Source organism: Porites lutea, chromosome 14 (assembly GCF_958299795.1).
Source record: "Porites lutea chromosome 14, jaPorLute2.1, whole genome shotgun sequence".
In the NCBI taxonomy this organism is placed as follows: Eukaryota; Metazoa; Cnidaria; class Anthozoa; order Scleractinia; family Poritidae; genus Porites; species Porites lutea.
The window spans coordinates 12,159,161-12,183,828 of NC_133214.1; the positions used below are offsets into that span (position 1 = coordinate 12,159,161).

The 24,668-nt window shown below is 39.4% G+C and overlaps 1 protein-coding gene and 1 long non-coding RNA gene across 2 annotated transcripts; both read left to right on the top strand.

Annotated features, from left to right (window-relative positions):
• Positions 1 to 221: 221 nt before the first annotated feature.
• LOC140923939 (uncharacterized) lies at positions 222 to 16,596 on the top strand. Its single transcript, XM_073373956.1, has 7 exons — positions 222 to 303; positions 588 to 943; positions 1,304 to 1,468; positions 12,825 to 12,926; positions 13,324 to 13,443; positions 14,453 to 14,552; positions 16,373 to 16,596. Exons 1-7 carry the CDS (start codon positions 222 to 224, stop codon positions 16,594 to 16,596), a joined length of 1,149 nt encoding a protein of 382 aa, XP_073230057.1.
• Positions 16,597 to 19,808: 3,212 nt separating this feature from the next.
• On the top strand, positions 19,809 to 22,272 carry LOC140925248 (uncharacterized). The gene is made up of 3 exons (XR_012164382.1): positions 19,809 to 19,919; positions 20,021 to 20,137; positions 21,751 to 22,272. It is a non-coding gene; the product is annotated as an uncharacterized lncRNA (long non-coding RNA).
• The last annotated feature ends 2,396 nt before the right edge of the window (positions 22,273 to 24,668 follow it).

Genomic DNA, 24,668 nt, shown 5'->3' on the forward strand with positions numbered 1-24,668 from the left:
AAGAATTTCTTACAATGATTCCTACGTTGTGTGTTTACCTAAGCATTTAAAAGAAAATTCCTTTCATTGCAGCCAATGAGTATCATGGCCTAAATATCCTTTAGGTTAAAAAATAAACTCAATTTCAGTACAGTTGCACGTTCAGGCACTTAACCTATCACCCTCCTATTCATCAAGAGCGTATATAATAACACCTGAGAAAGGCTTCTTCATTAAAAGCAATGACGCCGAACATTCACCGTGTCCAGTTACGTCTGTGCTGCGTTTTGTTCGTTCTTTGGCCTCTCGTCCAAGGCAGTAAAGGTACATAAACTTGAAAATTCTCATCAATTTTCTTACTCATTATAATTGCTGTTTGTTGCTAAAGGTGATTTCTTAGCGTTTGAAAATAGCAAGAGCAGATGAAGTTTTAGGGTGTGGCACGTTCTCAAAGAAGAAATTAAATTGCGTCGAAAATCAGTTGTGGGTTCAGCTAATGGGTTAACATTGAAATAATTATAAATAACTAGTTATTAAAAAAATCGTATTGTTTGTGTTCTTATAATCGACATTGCAAATATTTTAATTTATTAATTTCTTTAAAATAGCAGGCATCTTTAAAGCTGGTAAAGCCAACGTGATTACAGTTTCTCCTGGGCTATTCGCTTGCCAACAGGTCTCGTTTGCGACACCTTTCCATGGTGGACACGAAGTTACTGTTCTTGCTTCACTGAGTCGTTCTATCAAAAGCCGTACTCGTGGTAACGGGGGCGCCATCTGGGTGGAGTCAGTAGATCAAAGTGGTTTCAAGGCTTGTGTTCTAGAATACAGTGATGGGTCCAATAACACAGCAGAGGTGAACTGGATTGCAACACAATCTGCTCCATCTGGAGGCAAAAGGGGATCTATATCTTTTGGTGATTGGACAACAGGAACACAGTGCAAAATAATTAATTTTCAGCAGGTAAGTATTTTAATTTGTATTTTTTTTTCAAATTAAATTTGTATTTTTTTTAAAATTAAGAGTGATCTCAACAAAGAGTGCAATATTTCCATTTTATAAGAGGACAATTGGCATCAATATATCAACGGTATAGATACCTTAAGACGGTTGTGAACATTTCATTGATTCATTGGTTCATTCATAATTTTTCTTTCTTTCTATTTTTTTTTTATCATATGCGTTTCTGCTTTCATGGCAAGCCTTACTTTTCTCTTGAGATGCAAGAAGAAGTGCAAATTGACAATAACATATTAAATATGTAATTTAAAACCTTAAAAGAATATATGAAATGTATGTCGTTCTCTTTTTGGTTGTTTTCAGCCTTTCCTGTCACCCCCAGTCATACTTGTAACCCCTAGTCACCAGACTCTAGAGAGACCTCAGGATGCAATGGCCGTGTGGATGGAGGACTCGCGCAAGGACAGTTTCAAGATTTGTCTCAAGGAATCTAAAATTTTCGACGGAGTTCACAAAAATATTGAAATTGTAAGTAAAATAGTAGTTACAACACGGCAGCCGTCTCAAATTAAAAGGGTTAAAATAATGCATCCCTCCTAAAAATGATAATTTTTGTTTTATTTTATATACGCCGGCTAAGTGCAATTAACCTTGTCATACAAAAAGAAAAGACAGAAAGCATAAATAAAGCCAAGAAGGCAAGATCTCTTTGCAAATTAGGATTTGATATTTTGTTAAGATAATGAACTAACACTTTTGCAGTACAATATAATTATATCTCAATTTGACATCAATTTTAAGGTCAAGTTGGCCTCACTGAAGCCATTTTAAGCTTTATCCTCTCGCCCATAACGAGCTGCACGGTCTTAGCAACCAAAAAAACCCCTCAGTATCCAGCTGAGATAGCTGAGTAAAAGTCAGCTATCTCAGCTGGATACCCAGTAGCTTGCAACATTCCCTATTCCCTTAATCTCTGATCGTATTTCGCATCTAATATGATAGAGGCGTCAATTTACACGCAATCATGTCATCATCCTGGGGCGACAAATAAAATTAATTAAAAATGCGATATCGAACAAAATGTCCGGAAAAAAAATAATTCAGTGCCTTCTAAAAAGAACATTTTAAAGTCTGCGGTCAATTTCATTGCCAACGTGTTATATATCCTAGAAGCGCTCAGGCATAATAACATCATGCCAGGACTTCTACCTGGGTGAACCAGAAAGGATATAGAACAACAGCCTAATTTCTTTTTTTCGGCTACGGGTTGAAATGCTAAACGTGTTATATATCCTAGAAGCGCTCAGGCATAAGAACATCATGCCAGGACTTCTACCTGGGTGAACCAGAAAGGATATACAGCAACAGCCTAATTTTTTTTTCGGCTACGGATCGAAACGCTAAACGTGTTATATATCCCAGAAGCGCTCAGGCATAATAACATTATGCCAGGACTTCTACCTGGGTGAACCAGAAAGGATATAGAACAACAGCCTAATTTTTTTTTTCGGCTACGGGTCGAAACGCTAAACGTGTTATATATCCCAGAAGCGCTCAGGCATAATAACATCATGCCAGGACTTCTACCTGGGTGAACCAGAAAGGATATACAACAACAGCCTAATTTTTTTTCGGCTACGGGTCGAAATGCTAAACGTGTTATATATCCTAGAAGCGCTCAGGCATAATAACATCATGCCAGGACTTCTACCTGGGTGAACCAGAAAGGATATACAATCACAGACAAAATTAGTTGGGAAGGTTGTACAACTTAACAGTAGTCAGTTTTAATCCTGAAAAAAACAGAGTTTTCTCTTTTGCTAAATAGCCCCCGTCCCCCTATTCAATGTTGGGATATAACAGAACAATTGCGCGCACAAACATTAACGTTTTGATCAACATTGGGCCAGGGGTGGGGGGAGGAAGAAAAAGAAGAGGTAAAAAAGGCAACCTTCCCAACACTTTTGACGATGATTGTAGGAGAATAGGAAATCAACTTTAAACGCATATAAAACTTGTCGCATTTAACATTTGGTTGAGATATCTCGCCCTGGAACTGTGCTGATAATGCACTTTCCAAACTATATAAAAAATATAATAAAGGTTATATTTCGGTAAAATCATAAATACATGTAGGAGAATTTTGCATCTGACGTGCGTGACATTTCATAGCGTGACCACAAAATCCACTGGGTGGAAACGCTTTCTTCTAAGAACGCCAGAAGAAAACATTTAAGGCCTTTAATTTTCCTCATGAAGCAAGAGGACGTTTCCTTCGCGTGGACTATGTAGAAGGAATGGCCACAGCTGGTCTGTTTCACCAGATTTAGCGAGAAGTCATGAGGGTATTTTTAAGTAAGAAAATACTGTACGATTGCTGTCGTTGTCATGTATACATGCATCTTTTTCATCAGCGGCATTATTCCTGGTTAACTTTTGTTGTTTCCTATCAGCCAAATATTTTGAAAGATGTTACAAATACAAATGGCATAAAGGCTGCCACAATAAAGTTTTTTTTTTTCATTCCGGCGGTGTTAAACTATCCTAGAAAAACATGAAATTTGTAGTTGTGAGGGAGGAGTGAGATAAGTGCTGAATGAAAATCTTCTAGACTTTATTTTCGTAAGGCCTGAAAGTAATACGGAACCTCTATAAAAGAAATTATTCAGCCATGTTCAGAGTTTATATAAAAATTGCTGTGCTAGCGTCGCCTGTCAATCATTCAGATAATTTGAGAACAGTAAACAACATGGGTTTCCACATTACTCCACCACATTACTCCATAAGAAAATGCGAAATATATGCACAATGAACCAACTTTCAAACAAGAAAAGGGCAAAAACATGTAAACCATGTAAGAATATGGACAGCTTTTGTCGCATTTATCTACGGGGATAAATTTAACAACTGTTTCCCAACATTACTCCATTTAAACAGTGCCCCATAAAGGTCAATTAGCAAAGTTAGTTTAATTTTAACGCTATCCATGGAGTAATGTCGTATTTTACTTAGAATTAAGCTAAACTGTCTATTAAAATTCGTTTGGTTAAGTCCTTGCAAAGCCCCGAACAAGTCCATTAGGCTATCTTGTCGTTAGCGCTACTATAAAGGAATTATTTTCGGCTACGAAAATGGAGTAATGTGGTGTGTAATGACTTTGCGTGTGTTATCCTTTTTAATTAGGTTAACGAAGACAATAGACGCCTTAATCTAAATCAAGAGCGTACTATGTTCTCGTTTTCTGAAACCAGTTTCGAAAAGCAGTGCCACGAGGGCTTAACTAGAGTTATTCAGCTAGAGAAAGTAGCCTCTAGAATTCAGCAAATTTCCACTCAGCCTCATAGTTTGCTCGCGTGGCAAATGGGCATGTGCTGAATGTTGTAAAGAATGGGGGAGCTGCTAAGGAATATGTCAGCTGCATATATGTAGCGATCCGAATGATTTTTTGGGGAACTGGTGAACGCACTATATCTTGCTTTAACATTTAAAGCATATCAGCCTATGCTATAGTCAATAGCTTTCACCGAAAATAATCTTGCACTTGTATTTTGGCCCTCTTCCTGTGCCCCATAAAGAGCAATAGTTGTGCTTACCGGGTTGCAAAACATGCCGAATATAAACAGGCGTGTGCCCCAAAAATTGTCTTAACAAGGTACGGCAAATATTTTTTTTCAACAGAGTACTGTTTACGAGTGTTTTTTGAAGACGTTTCTACTGACAAAAAGTCGTCGATTTTTGACCTTTTACTGCCACACCCAGAATTTTCAGACAATCACAGACAAAATTAGTTGGGAAGGTTGTACAACTTAACAGTAGTCAGTTTTAATCCTGAAAAAAACAGAGTTTTCTCTTTTGCTAAATAGCCCCCGTCCCCCTATTCAATGTTGGGATATAACAGAACAATTGCGCGCACAAACATTAACGTTTTGATCAACATTGGGCCAGGGGTGGGGGGAGGAAGAAAAAGAAGAGGTAAAAAAGGCAACCTTCCCAACACTTTTGACGATGATTGTAGGAGAATAGGAAATCAACTTTAAACGCATATAAAACTTGTCGCATTTAACATTTGGTTGAGATATCTCGCCCTGGAACTGTGCTGATAATGCACTTTCCAAACTATATAAAAAATATAATAAAGGTTATATTTCGGTAAAATCATAAATACATGTAGGAGAATTTTGCATCTGACGTGCGTGACATTTCATAGCGTGACCACAAAATCCACTGGGTGGAAACGCTTTCTTCTAAGAACGCCAGAAGAAAACATTTAAGGCCTTTAATTTTCCTCATGAAGCAAGAGGACGTTTCCTTCGCGTGGACTATGTAGAAGGAATGGCCACAGCTGGTCTGTTTCACCAGATTTAGCGAGAAGTCATGAGGGTATTTTTAAGTAAGAAAATACTGTACGATTGCTGTCGTTGTCATGTATACATGCATCTTTTTCATCAGCGGCATTATTCCTGGTTAACTTTTGTTGTTTCCTATCAGCCAAATATTTTGAAAGATGTTACAAATACAAATGGCATAAAGGCTGCCACAATAAAGTTTTTTTTTTTCATTCCGGCGGTGTTAAACTATCCTAGAAAAACATGAAATTTGTAGTTGTGAGGGAGGAGTGAGATAAGTGCTGAATGAAAATCTTCTAGACTTTATTTTCGTAAGGCCTGAAAGTAATACGGAACCTCTATAAAAGAAATTATTCAGCCATGTTCAGAGTTTATATAAAAATTGCTGTGCTAGCGTCGCCTGTCAATCATTCAGATAATTTGAGAACAGTAAACAACATGGGTTTCCACATTACTCCACCACATTACTCCATAAGAAAATGCGAAATATATGCACAATGAACCAACTTTCAAACAAGAAAAGGGCAAAAACATGTAAACCATGTAAGAATATGGACAGCTTTTGTCGCATTTATCTACGGGGATAAATTTAACAACTGTTTCCCAACATTACTCCATTTAAACAGTGCCCCATAAAGGTCAATTAGCAAAGTTAGTTTAATTTTAACGCTATCCATGGAGTAATGTCGTATTTTACTTAGAATTAAGCTAAACTGTCTATTAAAATTCGTTTGGTTAAGTCCTTGCAAAGCCCCGAACAAGTCCATTAGGCTATCTTGTCGTTAGCGCTACTATAAAGGAATTATTTTCGGCTACGAAAATGGAGTAATGTGGTGTGTAATGACTTTGCGTGTGTTATCCTTTTTAATTAGGTTAACGAAGACAATAGACGCCTTAATCTAAATCAAGAGCGTACTATGTTCTCGTTTTCTGAAACCAGTTTCGAAAAGCAGTGCCACGAGGGCTTAACTAGAGTTATTCAGCTAGAGAAAGTAGCCTCTAGAATTCAGCAAATTTCCACTCAGCCTCATAGTTTGCTCGCGTGGCAAATGGGCATGTGCTGAATGTTGTAAAGAATGGGGGAGCTGCTAAGGAATATGTCAGCTGCATATATGTAGCGATCCGAATGATTTTTTGGGGAACTGGTGAACGCACTATATCTTGCTTTAACATTTAAAGCATATCAGCCTATGCTATAGTCAATAGCTTTCACCGAAAATAATCTTGCACTTGTATTTTGGCCCTCTTCCTGTGCCCCATAAAGAGCAATAGTTGTGCTTACCGGGTTGCAAAACATGCCGAATATAAACAGGCGTGTGCCCCAAAAATTGTCTTAACAAGGTACGGCAAATATTTTTTTTCAACAGAGTACTGTTTACGAGTGTTTTTTGAAGACGTTTCTACTGACAAAAAGTCGTCGATTTTTGACCTTTTACTGCCACACCCAGAATTTTCAGACAATCACAGACAAAATTAGTTGGGAAGGTTGTACAACTTAACAGTAGTCAGTTTTAATCCTGAAAAAAACAGAGTTTTCTCTTTTGCTAAATAGCCCCCGTCCCCCTATTCAATGTTGGGATATAACAGAACAATTGCGCGCACAAACATTAACGTTTTGATCAACATTGGGCCAGGGGTGGGGGGAGGAAGAAAAAGAAGAGGTAAAAAAGGCAACCTTCCCAACACTTTTGACGATGATTGTAGAACAACAGCCTAATTTCTTTTTTTCGGCTACGGATCGAAATGCTAAACGTGTTATATATCCTAGAAGCGCTCAGGCATAATAATAACATGCCAGGACTTCTACCTGGGTGAACCAGAAAGGATATAGAACAACTACCTAAATTTTTTTTTACGGCTACGGGTTGAAATGCTAAACGTGTTATATATCCTAGAAGCGCTCAGGCATAATAATATGCCAGGACTTCTACCTGGATGAACCAGAGAGGATATAGAACAACTGCCTTTTTTTCTACGCGTCGAAGTTCTAAACGTGTTATTCTTAGAAGCGCTCAGGCTTAATAATATGCCAGGTTTCCAGCGACTGATTTTAGCTGATTTTGCGGTGCGCAAGAATGGATAATTTACCCGACTTTGTAAACAGATATTTCCTTCAGCCGATTGCGTCTCATGCAGGAGAATGTCATGTCTGCGTTGTTTTGTTTCTACTGAAGTTTTATCAAAGAAAGCTTAATAGGGAGATCGCAATTTATACTCTTACGAACTATAAATTAGGGCTGACCTGGAAGACGCGTTGAATTGTGCCGCCATCCTTCAAAATATAATCTGGCTGCGTTTCAGGAGACAATTTCCTCTTCCATCCAGATTTACTTGGTATATGTGTTTGCAAGAATCTTCAGACAAAGAATTGGGTATACACTGATTCCAATGGCTTGGCAATAGTAAGTGCTTAAGTCTACTTACCGATTACAACATGTTTTGGAAGTATTGAGAAGCGCGCCAAACGAGGTTGTCACAGCGTTCTCGAGCGAACACGGCGCGACCTGGATTGATAAAATTACTATTACATGCAGCTATCATGCCAGTGATTTCTCCTTTCGTCACATAGTGAATAGTTTGTGAGCACATCCTCGACTCTCGAAACATTTGTCTTGCGCCGCTATAGAAGTTTCTTCTCCCGCGAACCATAGGTAGATTTCCCGCTTAACATAATGTTTGATAATTTATGCAAAAGTTGACTTCGTGAAAGTCAGCAGTGCATTAATCGACTCAAAAATAAACAGACTTCCTACAGGGTTTTGAACACGGTTTTAATTAAAGTACTTTACGAGCGCTGCGGTAGTTGACCGCAAAAGTGTTACAGTGATGGATACTCAACTGGATGATTACGTCACTTCATAGCAACCAGACGGTACGAATTTTTTAACTTCCGGAGCGCTGAGGCTCGTAGTGGTTCCGAAATTAATTAATGTTTTGTTTCTCAACACTATCAACCCACTTATTTCTGGAGAGAGGTTGAGATGGAGGGGATAACGGGACATTTATTTTCCATTTTATTGTTTGCCATGTCCCATGAAAGGCAATATTCCTGATGCTTGTATTGTTGGCGCGTTGCAAATTCATTTTCTTATCAGCTACCAATTCATACCTCAATATCCACAAAAACAGCTGGGTAATTTGACGTTGCGTATCTTATAAGCTCTCAGCGCCAGCATAGACTTTAAAATACGTTTCCTGATAACGAGAGGAAGGATATATTGGAAAAGAGTACGATTTTCCATATAGGGATATAAGACTTGGTTAATGAGAAATGATCTATATTGGTTTCATATACCCTTAATCTGCCAGCAAAATGGTCTCAAATGGAATATTATCTTTCCACTGCAAGTTTTAATGAGAAATAAAGATTTTATAGTTTCCGCTACCATGAGACCTACAAACTCGATAGATGACCTTTGAAAGTCAGTTAATTCCAAATAGAAGACATATTTCCTGTCTTATATCTTCACCTACATAGCCTTTGGTGTTTCTTAGACGATGCAAAAAAAAATGATATATTAAATTGTTATTTTCCTAGACTTTCACTCATCTAAACAGGGACTACAATAGGTGGATTCTTGGTTACGTTACCTTGACTAAATATAAATGTGTCCCGATCATGAAACCAAGTTGTTTTCCCAATTAAGACCACGTACGTGATGTTCTCAAGGGAATTTTCCTTTTGTCTACTCAAAAATTTGCATACATATGCAGGTCACCAAATCATGATGGAAAGTGGTGTGACACACAAAAAGTGGAAAAAACACTGCCAGTTTTCACTTTAAAGGGCCTGTTTAGATGGATGTAGGGGCCCCACGTAGGTGCGGTAACCTACATGCAACCCCATCATCCCGGGGTGCACATTCTCAAGATTATTTAATGGTCGTTAAGAAAGTACATCCAATTACAATAAAGTTGACATAGAAAAATGAAAACAGGTTAATTGAACAAAGCTAAATAGGAAAAAATTTGGCACGTTCATAATTCAATTCTATCAGGGATCCATTCTCAATGCATAATAAATTAGCTCTGAGCTAAATTTGGTGTATTCCGTTCGCATTCTCCGTGGTAGTTCACGCTTGTAGTGACCATGATGCTTTGCGCTCCGCTTGTATAAATTCGGCGGTTTCATTCAAGTCGTGGCTATTTTAACTGTCGGTTCTCGGGGAACTCTTTCGCCTTTTGCGACTCTCGATATTCCACTGCCACCAGCTTCCCATGGCTGACCAAGTTCTTCCTCCTCCGCCCGATCCAGCGCCAGTTCCAGCTGCTTTACCACCAGCCCCGGAAAACGCAGTATCCAGCCTACTCCACCAGAAGCGAATGTGGGACCATAGCAAGCTCCGCCTCCTGACACTCTAGGAGAGGAAATTCTATATTTGTCTTCCCTTTGCCGGTTTTTATTATGCCACTTTCTATGTTCCGTAAGGTTCTCTAGACCGGTTTTCGGTTTTGCGTTCACTAATTGTTTCTTCTGTTTTGGGGTTAGTCTATTTTCAGTTCTCTGCATGTTTTGCGTTTCGTTTCTTAAGTTTGTAGTAGTCGTTGGCATGCTCACACCTCTTCGCTTTGCATGTTCGAGTTTATTTGTTTCACGGTGCTTAGTTTCTTTTACTTCTAGGCTTATCGCATTGTCATGCCTTTTTGCCAAGTTGCGTTTTTCTTTTGCGCTGGCTTTTTGTTTGTCACCCGCTTTTGTCACCCATTATGCTTCTATTATCATGCTTTTCTATCACGTAACTGTTAGTTTCGTGCTGGGCTGTTGTCTGTTATCAGTGAAGGTGATTTATTGTTGCGTGCAATAAGTTTAGGGATGCCACTGGTGAAAGAGTTTTATTCAGTAAAGGCGGGTCAGGCCCGGATTGGTTTTCTACATTTTCAATGTGTATCTGGTAACGCCGTTTGTTGCCCGTTACGATTGTAAAATATGCCAATGAATTGCGACAAATTACGTTTATTTGTTTGTGTGATTCCGCTTTCAATATCAGAAATACGGACCCATTTTGAGCGTACCGCTGGTGAGGGTAGTTTGTTTCTGGTATAGCAGTTCTGGGATGCCACCAGTGAGGAAAATGAAGTAATTTGGGTTTTTTTCTCCTTGTTTGCGTAACTAGACATCTTTTCTACATGGGCGAATATTTCCAATCTTATTTCGTAGTTGAATGTTCTGCTCCGCTGGTGAAGGCAACTTGCTGTTTCGTAGAACAATTATGGCATGCCACCAGCGTGTGTAGTTTGATCTTGAAAGGAGAGGATCCTTTTCGAGTGTTTTTGTTTAACTGTTAGTTGCCGTGCCACTTGTCAATACCACTTGCTGATGCTTTAGTTTGTGCAATTCCTTCAAAGGAGTGATATAATAAAAAATATATTTATTTTCGTTCGCGTAGCTCAGGGATTGATTTCGTTACGCGAGGTGGATCCGTCTAGTGTTTTTCGTTTTTTGTTTTATTTTTAGTCATTACCAAGGCAACTTGCCATTGTGGAAATTATTGCGGAATGCTGTCAGTGGATCGGATATCATTTATGGAGCACGCTTTTTCGTCGTTCGCGTGGTCCGGTTTGAAACGTTTACAAGCGTAGTTTTGTCCCTTTGTTTACCTAACTCGGGCGACCCGGTTTCAGGTTTTCAGTTAGCGTCCTAGGTATAGCATAACTGCTGCGTTTGATCTATTTTACATCCCCCGGTCACTGGGGTGATTTACAGGATGATGTTACACAGGTTTACTCGTGTATTCGCAAAGAGCCTGGGATGTAGCTTTTTCATGTGTATCATACGTTTATGTTGTCATGCCGTGTTATTTGGGACTGGAGAGATTTAAATCATAAGAATGCTCGGAGTCAGTAACTGCAGCTTTACGTAGGCAGATAAGTCGCCCGGCAGCAATGTTTGATAAGTTTGAGGTTATCGACCTGTTAAGCTCCCTCGCGCGGCTTGCCAGAAGTGAAAGGCACCAAAAGGCTGAAGAGTAAGCGGCTGGGCAAGACGAGACTGAAGCAAGTATGGATTCTCTGGATGCCCCACAGCCACAGTGCCTTTTCCTCGGGTTGTTAGGTGATAGTTTTTGAGTTAAGATCGCCAAGGAGACTTCCACCGTCTTGAAGGGCGTAAGTAAAGATTCTTCTCCGCCCCCCATGGCTATGGCCGTGCTGCGTGCTGCTGCGCCGTCGTAGGGGGCTGCAGTGCTTCAAGGGTCATAGCGCCCGTACTTGCCGCTGCCTTCCAGTCAGCTGTCAGTTTGGTCGGGGTCGTGCCAGAAATTCTTAGCTGCCGATCCTTTCTTTAGGCACTTTGTTTTTCTTGTGGGTTCGTATAATAAACCGTTATTGTCACATTTTGTAGTTTTGTTTTCTTTTGTAGTTCCTCCTTACTACTTCCTCTTCTTCGTTCATTTTGTGAGGGGGGGGGGGGGGGGGGGCTGCTCTATGCCCCAAATTTCGGACTCTCTTCGGAGCTCTGGGTCACATGCCTCGTTCGTCTCGCTTTTAAGTTATTATTTTGGCGTTCCTTCTCCTTTTCCGTTTTAGGATCCCAGTTCGTTTTTCTCTGGGGTTGTTAACGTGGCTGCGCGCTCATTTTCCACGTATGTTCCTTTTTGTGATATGAACCAGGGAACCTGCCCCTTTGTTGGCCTCCACCCTTCTCCTGGTATGGTTGCGGCTCGCCCACTCCTAGTATTTTTGCGCCAACTCCGTTTCCGCAATCCTCGGTATTTCAACGCTGGGGAAATTCACATGGCCATTATCCGGGATGGTGTCCATGTTAAACATTTCTTCAAGCCTTTCAACGGGAATTTTCGGGGCTCACCGTATAACGGGCCTCGTCCACCTCCCATTCACCTTGGTAACGCTCCGATTTGTGAGCAGTTTCAAACCTTTATCTCTGACACCATAGTCGACTGGGTCTCCACTAGTGTGCTTGCGGTCTGGGGGAGAGTTGGAGAAGTACGTTCCCCCATTTTTAAAATCCTTCCCCTCACTATGCAACCTTCAAAACCCCGCCTCTTTCATGACGAACGCTTACATTTATCACAAATTAGGTCTCGCCGTCACAAGTGCAGCTCGCTCACAAGGGGGTTCCTGTGTCCCAATATATAGATGACCGTCATGTTGGTCAGTTGTTCGGTTCCCTCGCCGAATCCAGTCTACCTCCTAACAGATTGCTGGCTGAAGCGGCTGCGTATATCATATGCTACCTATTTATAGAGGCCGGTTATTTTATTGGCATCGGGAAATCGCAGCTTTGATGTTCTGATGTCATCGGTTTGATGTTCCTGACTGACAATCAGGTCCTTAAGTCTACGTTAGACGATGACGACGGATTTTGTGCCACAGTCGTGACTGCAACTTCAGCATCCACACCTGCTATGTGCCGTCGGAACGAAACCCTGCTGACGAAGTGAATTACAAACTTGTTTATGGGAGCTTCACCTTTGGTTTTGGCTAAACCTATGTTCTGTTTTTAAATTAATACTTATTTGCTTAGTATACGTCTCACGCTGAACTAAGTACTTAGGGTAAGTATTTTCCTGTTCTTGCAGAACTGGATGGCTTACACCGAGGCGAGTTTTGACAACTTCACTTTGACAGAGAGCCTTGTATTTACAAACAACACTAAACAAGACAATTATGCTTTTTGTCAGGTAAGCGGATTTTTAGCCACACAAAAATTCTTATCCAAGAAAAATCAGTAAAAAAAAAAAATAGTTAGGAGTCTCTAAGTTCAGGTTCACACTAAACCAATTTTTTAAATTTTTATCGACGAAATTGAGGCCAAAGTGGGGCAAGTATACCTCTAGAACTCGGTTGGCGATATACGCAGCTATAAGACCTGGTAAGATGGAAAGATAAAGCAAAAAAAAAAAAAAAAAAAATTCATTTTTTTAGTTGAATTTTTTTGGAAAGCCAAAATTACGCATTCGCGTTATTCCGCTGTATCCTCTTTAGTATGGGATGATTATAGATACGGTCTTACACAATGATTTAAACAGTTCACCCATAAAAAAGTGATTCTTACAGACCATGTCTTTCTTATTTCAGAAAGTAAACTTCACAAGTCCATTCTTTGCTCCTCCAGTGGTGGTTTTGACACCAAAACGCATTTACAGAAATGTTACCTCACAGGGATCTGAATGCGATGCAATGACAGCCTGGGTCGAGGTAAACATTACTCTTATAAATTAAACCCGTTGTCGATAGCAACGCGTCCCCTAAATTCCCTGAAGGGTACTTTTGCATTCGAGCGCGATGTTTTAAAATTCAGTTTTGAGCTAGTAGATGACATGAAGAGAAGAATTGAGATATAGAAACCGAATACCCGGAGACAATTCATGCTAGTGTAAGTCGTTTTTTTTCCAAGAGGTTTTCATTCTTTAGCGAATTTCTCATCAGGATATTTGGCCTTTTTCCTTTTTCAACGAATCATTCTGTTAATCATTCTGTTAATGCTCGTAATGTTGACGTGAAAAGAGGCGAGCCCGATTTCGACGCGTAAATGATGAATAAACTTGAATTGTTAGAAAATACTGAGAAACTGAGTATCAAATGAATCTTCAAGAACAGCGAAACGACGACAACAATTACCTTGCTTTTATTCTTTCAAACATTGCTCTAAGACCGTTCTCGTAATTTAGGTGAATAATCGTTTTGTTTCTTTGCCATGATAGTATTTGATTCCTTAGCCTAACATTCTCGTTAACGACCACTTTGAGTAAGCTACCACCTTTCAGTAATAACCTTTTTGTTTCTCGGTCAATTCTGTTTTCACTAATGGACTTTCTTGTAAGTGACCATTCCACTCAGTTGCGGTGACTTTCACTGTTTTTGATAGGGTGCCGCAGTCGAACCGACTGCTTTGAATTCACTACGTTACTGTCAGTAAAACTGAGATCAATAGGCCTTATCACCGTTTTCGACGCCATCGTGACGAGTAGGCAATCGTGTGCGAAGTTAGAGTGTTTGCATGGGAATCTAAAAAAAATGTCGAAAAATTTCCATAAATGGAGTTCTGATCATGATCTGAATGTTCTGATTATTATGACGTTCGAGTATACGTATCGGGTAATTGGGGTGGTTTAGCTAATTTACGTCATCTTTAAGGTAACTAAACGTAACTAAAAATATTCGCCATTGACACTATTGCTTTATTTTTGATAAATTTCACTCTTAGTATACCTCCAGAAATGACATGGAAATTTGTATGAAAAACTACAAAAGTGACGAAAACATAAAGAGTATCCTCCTTTCAGTCGATTATTTGGTGATTGGAGGTAGGTAAAGTTCATTCCACACTCTCTTTCCACCAAGATGTATTTCTATAGGTACCGGCAGCACAAGGATGAGCCGGCATCTATTCCAGGGGTAGCTCAAACTGCTACTTGTAAGTCTCCCCAGGTAAAGGCCTATCTACCGATGAACAGAAAATACATCCGATAATAAGCCCCTACCCCTCTCGGATATAGCCCCTCCTTCAAATGTGTCGAAATGAAATCGATTTATTATCGAAATTTTGCACCTAACACCTATCCCGTAGTCTAGGCCTTTCCAGATTCTGCTCGGCAACTTTTTAGCAACTTTTAGGATTTTGAGCAACCTTTTTGTCAGAGAGCAACTTCTAGCAACTTTTTGGAAAACTAGCACTTTTTTGGGGAACTTTTGGGCTATTTTGAACCAAAATGCTGAATAACCCACCTTTTTTAACATAAACAAGTTAAAATTCTCTTGGTTAAAATTCTAAACATCTTTCTAGTAAAACTCATATTTTTACCCTTTGAATGGGTATCATGTGGACGTGGTAATTAATTACAAGAATTGGGTTTGGGTTTAAGGTTTGGGCAGCCTCAGCCTCGTTCCCAGGGTTTTTCCCTTCTCGTGGGGGACGCCCCCCACGAGAACTGAAAAGCCTTGTGTAAACAAAATGGCGGACGCCACGTTGTCTTCTGAAGACGAACAAATCGAAAACCTCCCTCCCCTCCCAAGAAAAAACTGTCGAAACTGTCTAACTTTTTGTAACTAGCCACTTAGATTCAACTAAAGGTTGCCTAATTTGTTGTAACTAGTTACTTAGTTGTACCTTAATGTTGATTACAAAGCAATTGTTATTAAAATTAGACTTAACAACATTTTTGAGCAACTTTTTCAATTTTGAGCAACTTTTGAGCAACTTTTTGGCATATTTCTTAGCAACTTTTTAGCTTTTTCGGAGCAGAATCTGGAAAGGCCTACCGTAGTCATAATGACCATTAGGGCGCCACAGGCTAAGCAACCGTTTCCCTCCAATTGACAATGTTTTCAGATTCTTTTAGGGTGTTGCAAAACCTCAACCCTGTCAATCAAAGATGTTATTTTCCCAGCCGTTCTTTTGCCTTCCTCTGCTTTTCCCTCTTTGCACTGTTCCTTGTAAGATTATCTTGGCAAGCCCTGCTGATCTTGATACAAGATCACACGATGAGATATTTCATGGGTGAAAATTTCTATTTAGACATTCTTCAAATTCAAGAAAACTGAGCCGGTAGAAATTTGATAACGAACTCGAGAGTGTATTCGTTGCTCATTGCGTAAGCAAAAATGCAGACTGAAATCAACAACAACTAATGGATGGCGACATTTTGGCCAATCGCAACAGCGAAATCATCCGTATTGTTTCCTATCCAATCAGAAAGAAGTTCAGATTCTGGCTTTTATGCATGTGATCTGTGAAAGGATTGTATCATGCTCTCCTCCCGAAAACAGATTATAGAGATAAAGGGACACGGCATGATCGCAGGTTACAACTGAAAAGGCTCTGAGACCATAACTTTTCAGGTGGTATATTGCTCATGTGCTAAGTGATTCACAACGGTTCTCACATTGCAGGTGGCGATAAGAGGGTTTATCTCACAGAAACACGCTGTAATGACATTTTGTAGTACCGGTTTCGGAATCTGCATGCGTAAGCTTACGAGAGAAAAAACATTTTAACTTGCGTTAGTGCATGTTACAACACAAGGGCTTTAAAATGTGAAAAAGATCGCAGTGGCACGCTCGCCTGAAATTTTTGTTATCATTCACTGAAGACTGACTTTGACTATTTTTTTTATTATGATGCTAGACTTGGATCCTTGCATTGAAGTGACATGTTACCACTATGGTCATTGTAAGGCAGTGGGGCCCCATGATGCTCGCTGCGTCTGCGTAAACAGCTGTCCCTCCTATCAAGAACCAGTTTGTTCTTCAAATGGCACCACTTATGATAATAAATGCCTATTTGAACAAGAAATGTGCTCTCTTCAGCTGAACTTTACGATACAGCATCCCGGTGGCTGTGAAGGTTAGATCAACTTAGGTTACATTTGTGGAGTCGCGCTCGTATTTATTTTAACATATTAGGTTTAGCTTTTAAGACAGTTCACGAACTAGCGCCACCATATATTAACTCTCTAGAGTTACTTCTTGACGTGAAGCCTTCTATCGATTTTTTTTATAATTTAGCTGCAACAACCAATCCTGTTAAGTTAAGCTTATATAACCGTCTCAATATATATGTCGATATAATCGGCAGTTATAGGTTATCACTCGGACATGTTAAAAAAGATTTAAAGTAAACAATCAGAGGGCATAATGCATTTTTTTAGGGTGGCGCCTTATTTGAATTCTTATTTCTTATTTACTTCTACAATAAATGAGCGTGTTATATATGGGAGGCCATGTGGCTAACAAGAGAAGGAGATTTTCTCCTTCTGTTTTTTCCCGGTTTTCAAGACATCCCTAATTTACTTGTTTTATTTTTTTTCTTTAGGATTTCCTTTACAGCGTGGCCGTCGCAGCATGCCGCACATTCCCTCCCTGGGGTATTCATTTTGTCAAGTTATTCGTTTGGAGCCCTTTGTATTCTATCCTGACAAACCCATTGAAGCTCAAATAACTGTCAATCATCTGGATACCAGTGATAAGTCTTACGTCCATGATGCCTCTGTATCGTGGATTGAGAATGTCAATTCCGATAAATTTACCGCGTGCGTAATGACAGCAGGATTTAACGAGCGAATGTCTTATTCTAACGTGACGGTAGACTGGCTGGCTTACCCAGGTGCTCCCGTGGGTGGGGTAGCGGTAGTGCAACGCATATCACAGTGGTGGACTGGGACGACCTGCGAGACTGTCAATTTTCCTTCGGTTTGCTATGTTTAATTATTTACTCTGTTGGTTTCATGATTTGTATACTGGTAAGTATAGAAGAAGTCCAAACAGAATCGAAGCGCACAGATTAGTAAAGATTAAGTGGCGAATACTCGTTTTTTTTATTACAGGGAAAGTTCTCCAAGAAGCCCTTTGTTTTTGTGACGGTAGCACATCATGATGCTGGACTGAAGAGGGACGCCGCTAGTGTCTGGTTGGAGGATATCACAACAGCTTCCTGTAAAATATGTTTAAGGGAACTTCAAAATTACGAAGGTTCTCACGAGGATATATATGTAGTAAGTAAATAATTTTTTGTGGAGGAAAATTACCTTAAGCGAGCAATGCAAGCGGATAAATGAATCACTTGAAACCTGTATATTGCGGGCACATAGTAGTATAATAGGGATGAAGTTGAATCTTTTTTTGCATGCTAAGGAATACATTTACGCCAATGACCTTATAGCCTATTGTGTCGATCTCATAAATGAAATGAGGTGTACTTTTAATAAAGATAGGGTAATGTGCTATTTTCAGGTGGTAAAACCAGTTTGACACGTTTTAGATCGATGGAAGTGTTGCGTCTTGACTGGTTCACTAAAAACTAATCATCATATTAATTGGCTGATTCATGTTGTCCAAGAAAAAAGCACCAACTCACGGGTGAATCAAGATCACTGAGACATAAGGCAATTAAATTAAGGCAATTAGTTTCTTTAGTTCCGGTCCACTGATTCTTGGCGCAAAAATCTTGCATATTACATAATTTCATGTAATGAGTTTGAGGACAAACTAAAACAGCTAATTATAGTACTCACGGTAGTTTTTAACTTACCCCACTCCCCTTTATTTTCCTCCTTAATTCATTTATTTTATTTGCTCAATTTTTGGTTTCCGTCCTCCACCAACACATCCACATTTCTATCGTTTTCTTATCACCACCATAAAAACATTTTTATTGTTTTCTCTCCTTGTCCATTACAAATTGTCGACCACACATCGACCGCTCATACGACCCAACATCAACCTACAATAAAAAGAGGAGGAGGAGGGGTAATAATAAAATGTGGTAGTGGTGGCGGCAGTGTGGAGAAAACAAAATAAATGTAGTGGTGGTGGTAGTGGTAGCGAGGAAAAACAATAGAAATGAGGTGGTGGTGGTGACAATGATGGAAAAACAAAATAAATGTGGTGGTGGAGAAAAAAAAACAATAGAAATGTGGGAGAGGTGATGATGAAAGTGGTGACGGTGAGTGAAAACAAAAGAAATGTGGTGGTATTGGTGGTCGAGGAAAATCGTGGAAAATTGGCGGTGGTTGTGGAGGGAAAATAAAACGCTTGCTTTCAGACACATTCATATGTATGCCTTGCACGCCAGGAATCAGTGAACTTGGAATAGAACAATATCTTGTCAATAATGGACAATGAAAGCGTTATTAGCGAATATAATTTTAGTGATTTTGAATCAAAAGCAAGTGTGCTTATTTCTTCGACAACATGAATTGAATCAATTAAAGAAAACTTTTGAAAACTTTTTTCAAAAAAGGAAGACATTCATCGTTCTCAAATCTGTGACCATGTTTAACCATGTTGTTACATTTTTTCTTCAAATTTCTTTCTTTTATTTATGACCATGTTTGACCGTGTTTTGACATGTTCCCAAACCATGATTAACCATGTTAATTGTTGTTCTTTTTTTTTCATTCCTGCTTCCAATTTATGACCACGTTTGACCATGTTTAAACATGATTTTGTTGCCGAGGTCAACTATGGTCTAACAAGCTCCTTTACCTTGGTCAACCATGGCTAATCCGTACTTCCTTCACAGTAGATTGACCATGGGTGACCATGGTCAGCATTACTGTAATTTAACGTTCATGGTTGACCAAGGTCAAACCATGGTTATATCACTGCCATGGTATATCACTACCATGGTTGGAAACCGTGTTCAACCATGGTAGAACCACGGCCGACCATGGTCTATCCATGATCTTCTCGCCGGGGAACCTGTGATAATGATTAAGCCACACAATTAAGCTCATGACAACATCTTAATAAGGTTCTCCGCATTTTAAATGGGGGAGTTCATGACTGTGTTCCTGCTCAAGTTTATAAGAATCCTGCGCAAAAAAAAGGTTTATTTGATCCTGTTAATAGACTGAATGACGTTCATGCGCTTAATTCTTGTCTCACTGTTTAATTCAAACGCCTTAGAGGTGGTTTTAAAAATATTACTTACAGCTTATTTTAAAAGCTGCACAAATGACAGAACACATAACGCTTTAAATAACTACAAGGAAAAATAAGAAAAGATAATCATGATTTTTTTTTAAGCATTATGGGTAGTTATTTAAAATTTTTCCTTGTAGAACTGGTTGGCATTTTCGTCTTCCCAAAAGCCATTCTTCTCGGAACAGAATTCGGTTTACTTTGCAAACTCCAACAATCCTCCTGCGGATTCTAATAATGCGTTCTGTAAGGTCAGGGTATTTTCCTAATTTTCTAATGGGATAATTATAATTTATCTGGGTTTTTGCATCTCTTATTAACACTCTTTAATCAGCTTTTTTTTTGTTTTCAGGATATCCACTTCAGTAAGGTTTATCAAAACACTCCAAACGTTTTTGTATCGGCAAATCATTCCTCGACTGGTAAAAATCTGGATCCGATTCACAATTCTATAACTGCTTGGGTTGAGGTAAGAAACCTAATATGTCTTTGTAACATACTTTTCGCTGAATTTCAATTCACAGAGCTATGTATCTGTGTGAACACCGGGCATGAGGTACCCGGTAGGTTTTCGCTTGAACACAGGCATCACCGGTGTTGAGGCCAGAGTAGCGGAACACATCCTGGACACTTGCTGTCTTGCTGCGTGTGTAGGTGTCATCAGATAGTCCAGCCCAGACCTAGCAGTCGGTGGGTGGCTGGAAGAAGGCAGTCTAAAGTCAAGGAATTTTCCCTGCGGGCTAGCCCGGCCAAATCTTTGCTCTGACGGATGATCAATACGGTAATTGAAAAGATTGGGACAGTGTTTTTCAATGACTAGTTTTGGACTTGGCTGTCTAAGGGCTGAGTGCTGGCGCCTTGTATCTAATCCAGTCAGATATGCAACTAACTGAATGCACCATTAGAATCTCCAAGGCAATTGCAGGAAGACCTCAAGTAGAGTCTCTTTTGTACCACTGTATTAGGCGTTAATAAGACGGAAGCAGTGAGCGATTTTTTTGAGCGACGAGGCCCGTGGAGAGAAATCCAAGTATTTTGACCCGCCCCCATTCTTTTAGCGGCTTTACAGCCTAAAAACTCAAAGCAAGAAAAGCACCAGCAGATTGAAGCAATTCGCCACTTTCTTCAACATTTTTTGGATAAACAAGGTGTGTTATGGGCTTTCTGAAATTTAAGAATCGGTCGCGATAAATCTTGCCAGAGATGCCGTGGAGAGAGGGAAAAAGCGCAAGGGAAGACCTTAGACTGGGACAGGAAATAGACTAGAACAAGAGATCGATTTTTCTTTTCTCCGGATGCCGTCCTCGGAGAGTAACCTCTTTTATCAGAACCCTTCCATGGAGCGCAAAACCTCTTTTTTTATTTGGCAAAAAGAGATAGGGCCGAGAGGGAAACGTCAAAATAGCATGAATCGTCTCTATTCTTAATTCTGTCATTACAGACTAAACATAAGCAAACTGGCTATCAGCATATAATGAAGTAGTCGGCGCGTAAATCCTCTCAGAGAGCGTGGAGCGGATAATAGAGAGATTAAGATTCACGTTTACACCAAACAGCAAACGTCAGATTCATGTTGAGATTGTCTCAGAATAGAAAAAATAAGCAGCTAATTAAAAACTGTCCAGAACAATTCTTATGGAAAAAACTGGCGTGAAGCTACTTATTTTTTAGTAAAAGTAATAAAAAGTAAACGAAAATTACGGGGAAAACCTGGTCACGTGGTACAAATTCACGTTTGCCGTTTGGCGTAAACGTGAATCTTAATCTCTCTATTATTACTATTTGAAAACCAGTGAACTCAATTGTTCATTATAAACAGAACCAAGCTTCGAACTGTTCTTCTACCTAATTTTAATCTTGCAAACTTGAGGCTAAACTGAACTGTTGACACAAGAGCAAGAGCAACATATAAGACGTGCACCAACTCAACCCACTAGAATTCCTGTCTCTTAAATCTGTACCCACTCATAATTTAAACTGCTTCTAACGATGGCCGAACCATTACTAATTTTTTTTTCCATTGGAGGGGTGTGCTGGCAAGTTTTTGAAGCTATAACCACGCGTCTATTTTTTATTCCACAGTATATCAACACGACGGGTGCAAGAGTTTGTTTAAAGGATTATATGAGTCTAAATATGATCCCCTCTCGATACAATACATGGTCTTATCAGCTGAGAAGGTTTTATCTGGAAAAACATATGGTAATAAGAACACACTGAGGGCGTGGTGGTAACTTATAACAAATACGTTACATTGTACTTTGTCATGAGTTGCTGGGAAAAGTCTGGTTCCTTTTTTTTTTAATTTTTTAATTTTTATTATTGGTTTGTAATAGCATAGGGCACGTCGCCAATAGACCAGATTATCATGTAAACCTAATTCTTCCTTACAGGTTTTTTTGATAATTTAAGACCTCAGAGCTACTGAAGGCTTCAGTGTTTTTTCTTGGTGAGGCGATACTGCCTAAAGCGTGGACCGAAAACCCTCGCGTCGCCAAAGTTTATATTTTTGTCGAAAATCGCATCACGTATGGAACGAGCGTGGATCGCACAGCGAAGCAAAAACACTACAGGCTGTCCCAGAAGTTCATGCCTCTTTCAATCTAATTAATATTTCATACTTGTTGTGCCATCTTCTGACTCGAACATTCTATTTGTGTACTTTACGTCAAGTGCACAAATTGCACGAGTATTTTTCCCCGCCACATTTGGTTTCTTTTTTTATTTTGTAGCCCAAATTTTTGGAACTCCTGATGATTGTTTTCTGTGAATATAAACCCTCAGAGCTCAAAAATGTTCACCTACATGAGAGCATAAGTACTATATACATCGATCTACTGGCTTATCAGCTACAGAAATTGCTAAAAATCTGGAAAAATCCGAATTTTGGGTGATAAAATGGTCATCGAAAAATGAAGGTTTTGAAAACAAGAAACAAAGGAGAAGACTGAAGTCCCGAATGAAGCAGCTAAAATAGCTTTAAAGAGGGCTAGGTACAAAAGAGGAAATTCGACGAGTTAGCTCTCACAATATAATAGTTAGCAAGCTAAGTCTGGAGAAGATTCATGAAAAAGAAGGTTGGAGGCCCCTGAGATGGTAAAACAATTAAATGTCTGCTCATTCTGCCAAGCGACGTTCAGCACAAGTCAAATTGTATGGAAAGAAGTAACCGGAACCGGAGAAAACCCTTACTGAGGAAAGAGGGCCGAGATGTTTGTACCTTTTTTTTTTTTTTTTGATAAATGCCTTAAATGATTTTTTTTTCAGCTGCATAATCGAAAAAATGATATTGTTTGGGGGTCGCAGTGCCCCCACTTACCATCCAGATGAGCTCAAAATGGATCATCCGGGAATTGTAGAGACGAGCGTCTTTAGGTAAAAATAAAGGTTTGATCAAAAGTTATAGCGCACGAACTGAAGAGCAACGAACTTTTGGGACACCCTGTACTTGTTTTTGCAGACGTCTTGGTGACCAAGAAATCCAACAAATGCTTTTCGCGATGAATTTCGAAGGTGTAGGTGTTATACAGAGAACATTAAAGCAATTTGTCCATTACACGAAAAACGAATCACCAAGATAAAAGAACATTAATAATAATAATAATAATAATAATAATAATAATAAATATTTATATAGCGCCTATACTTTTCAGTGCTAAGTGCTTTACAATGCTTCAAAAAGGTCTGGATAAAAAATAGAAAGCCTAGAATCATTTACATATATATACATAGTCACAAAATTACAAAACAAAAAAACCTAAGATAGTTCGTAAACTCGCTTAAAAAGAAAGGTCTTCAATTTAGATTTAAATTTATTTACATCATCGATCGATCTAATGTCAATATATAGGCAAATCGTTTCAGAGTATAGGGGCAATGACTGAAAAAGCCCTTAAACCGTATGTCTTTAAGTTATAGGGTTTAACAACAAGACTCCACTTGTCTGAAGATGAGCGAAAGTACCGCGCAGGTTCATAAAAATGGATTAGGTCAACCAAATAATCAGGAGCTAAATTGTTGAGTATCTTAAAACAAATTAATCTTTAAGATTATTCTTTTCTCCACTGGTACCCAGTGCAACTCCTTTAGAGTATCACTTATGTGATCAAACTTACGTAAGCAGGCAATCACACGTGCTGCAGCGTTTTGGACACTTTTCAATTTGTTAATTAATTTCATACTTGGGAAGACCATGTAAAAGCGAGTTGCAGAAATCCAGCTTCGAATTTATGAATGCGTGCACAAGAACTTCAGCCGTTGTGACACTGATATACTTACGAATCTTAGCTATATTTCTAAGGTGGTAGAATGCCATTTTAACTAAGTATGTTGTTAATATGAAAAGACATTTTTACGGTGCTATCGAAAATGACGCCGATATTACGCGCCTTATTTGTAGGCTTGATGATTTCAGTTCCTAATAGAAGGTAGCCGTGGGGGCAGTCTGAACCTAGAGTAGAGTATGAGAAGTTCCGTTTTGTCAGTATTTAGTTTCAATTTATTAGTAGTCATCCAGTTGGTGATATCGACAAGACAGCTTTCAATCCGGGAAATTGTAGTGGTAAGATCATCCTTATCATCGCAACTGAAGGTGGTGTACAGTTGAGTATCATCAACATAAAGATGGAAGTCCATATCATGCCATCGTATTAGGTCACCTAGTGGGGCCGTGTATAACAGATATAGCAAAGGACCCAACACGGACCCCTGGGGTACACCAAATCTGAGCGGACGATCTGAAGAAGTAAATCCATCAATGTTAACTGACTGGGAGCGATCCGTAAGATAAGTCTGAGGCCACGAAAGCGCTTTTCCTTTTATACCAAACCTGGATCGCAGTCTGTGTAACAAGATCTTCGAAGGCTGCTGATAGGTCTAGCAGCAAGAGAACGACGCATGGATAGGTCTAGCCGCTGATAGGTCTAGTAACAAGAGAACGACGCAAGAGAACTTTCGGCCCGTGCATCTCACTTTGCAGACTAGTTTGCCTGTGCCGACTA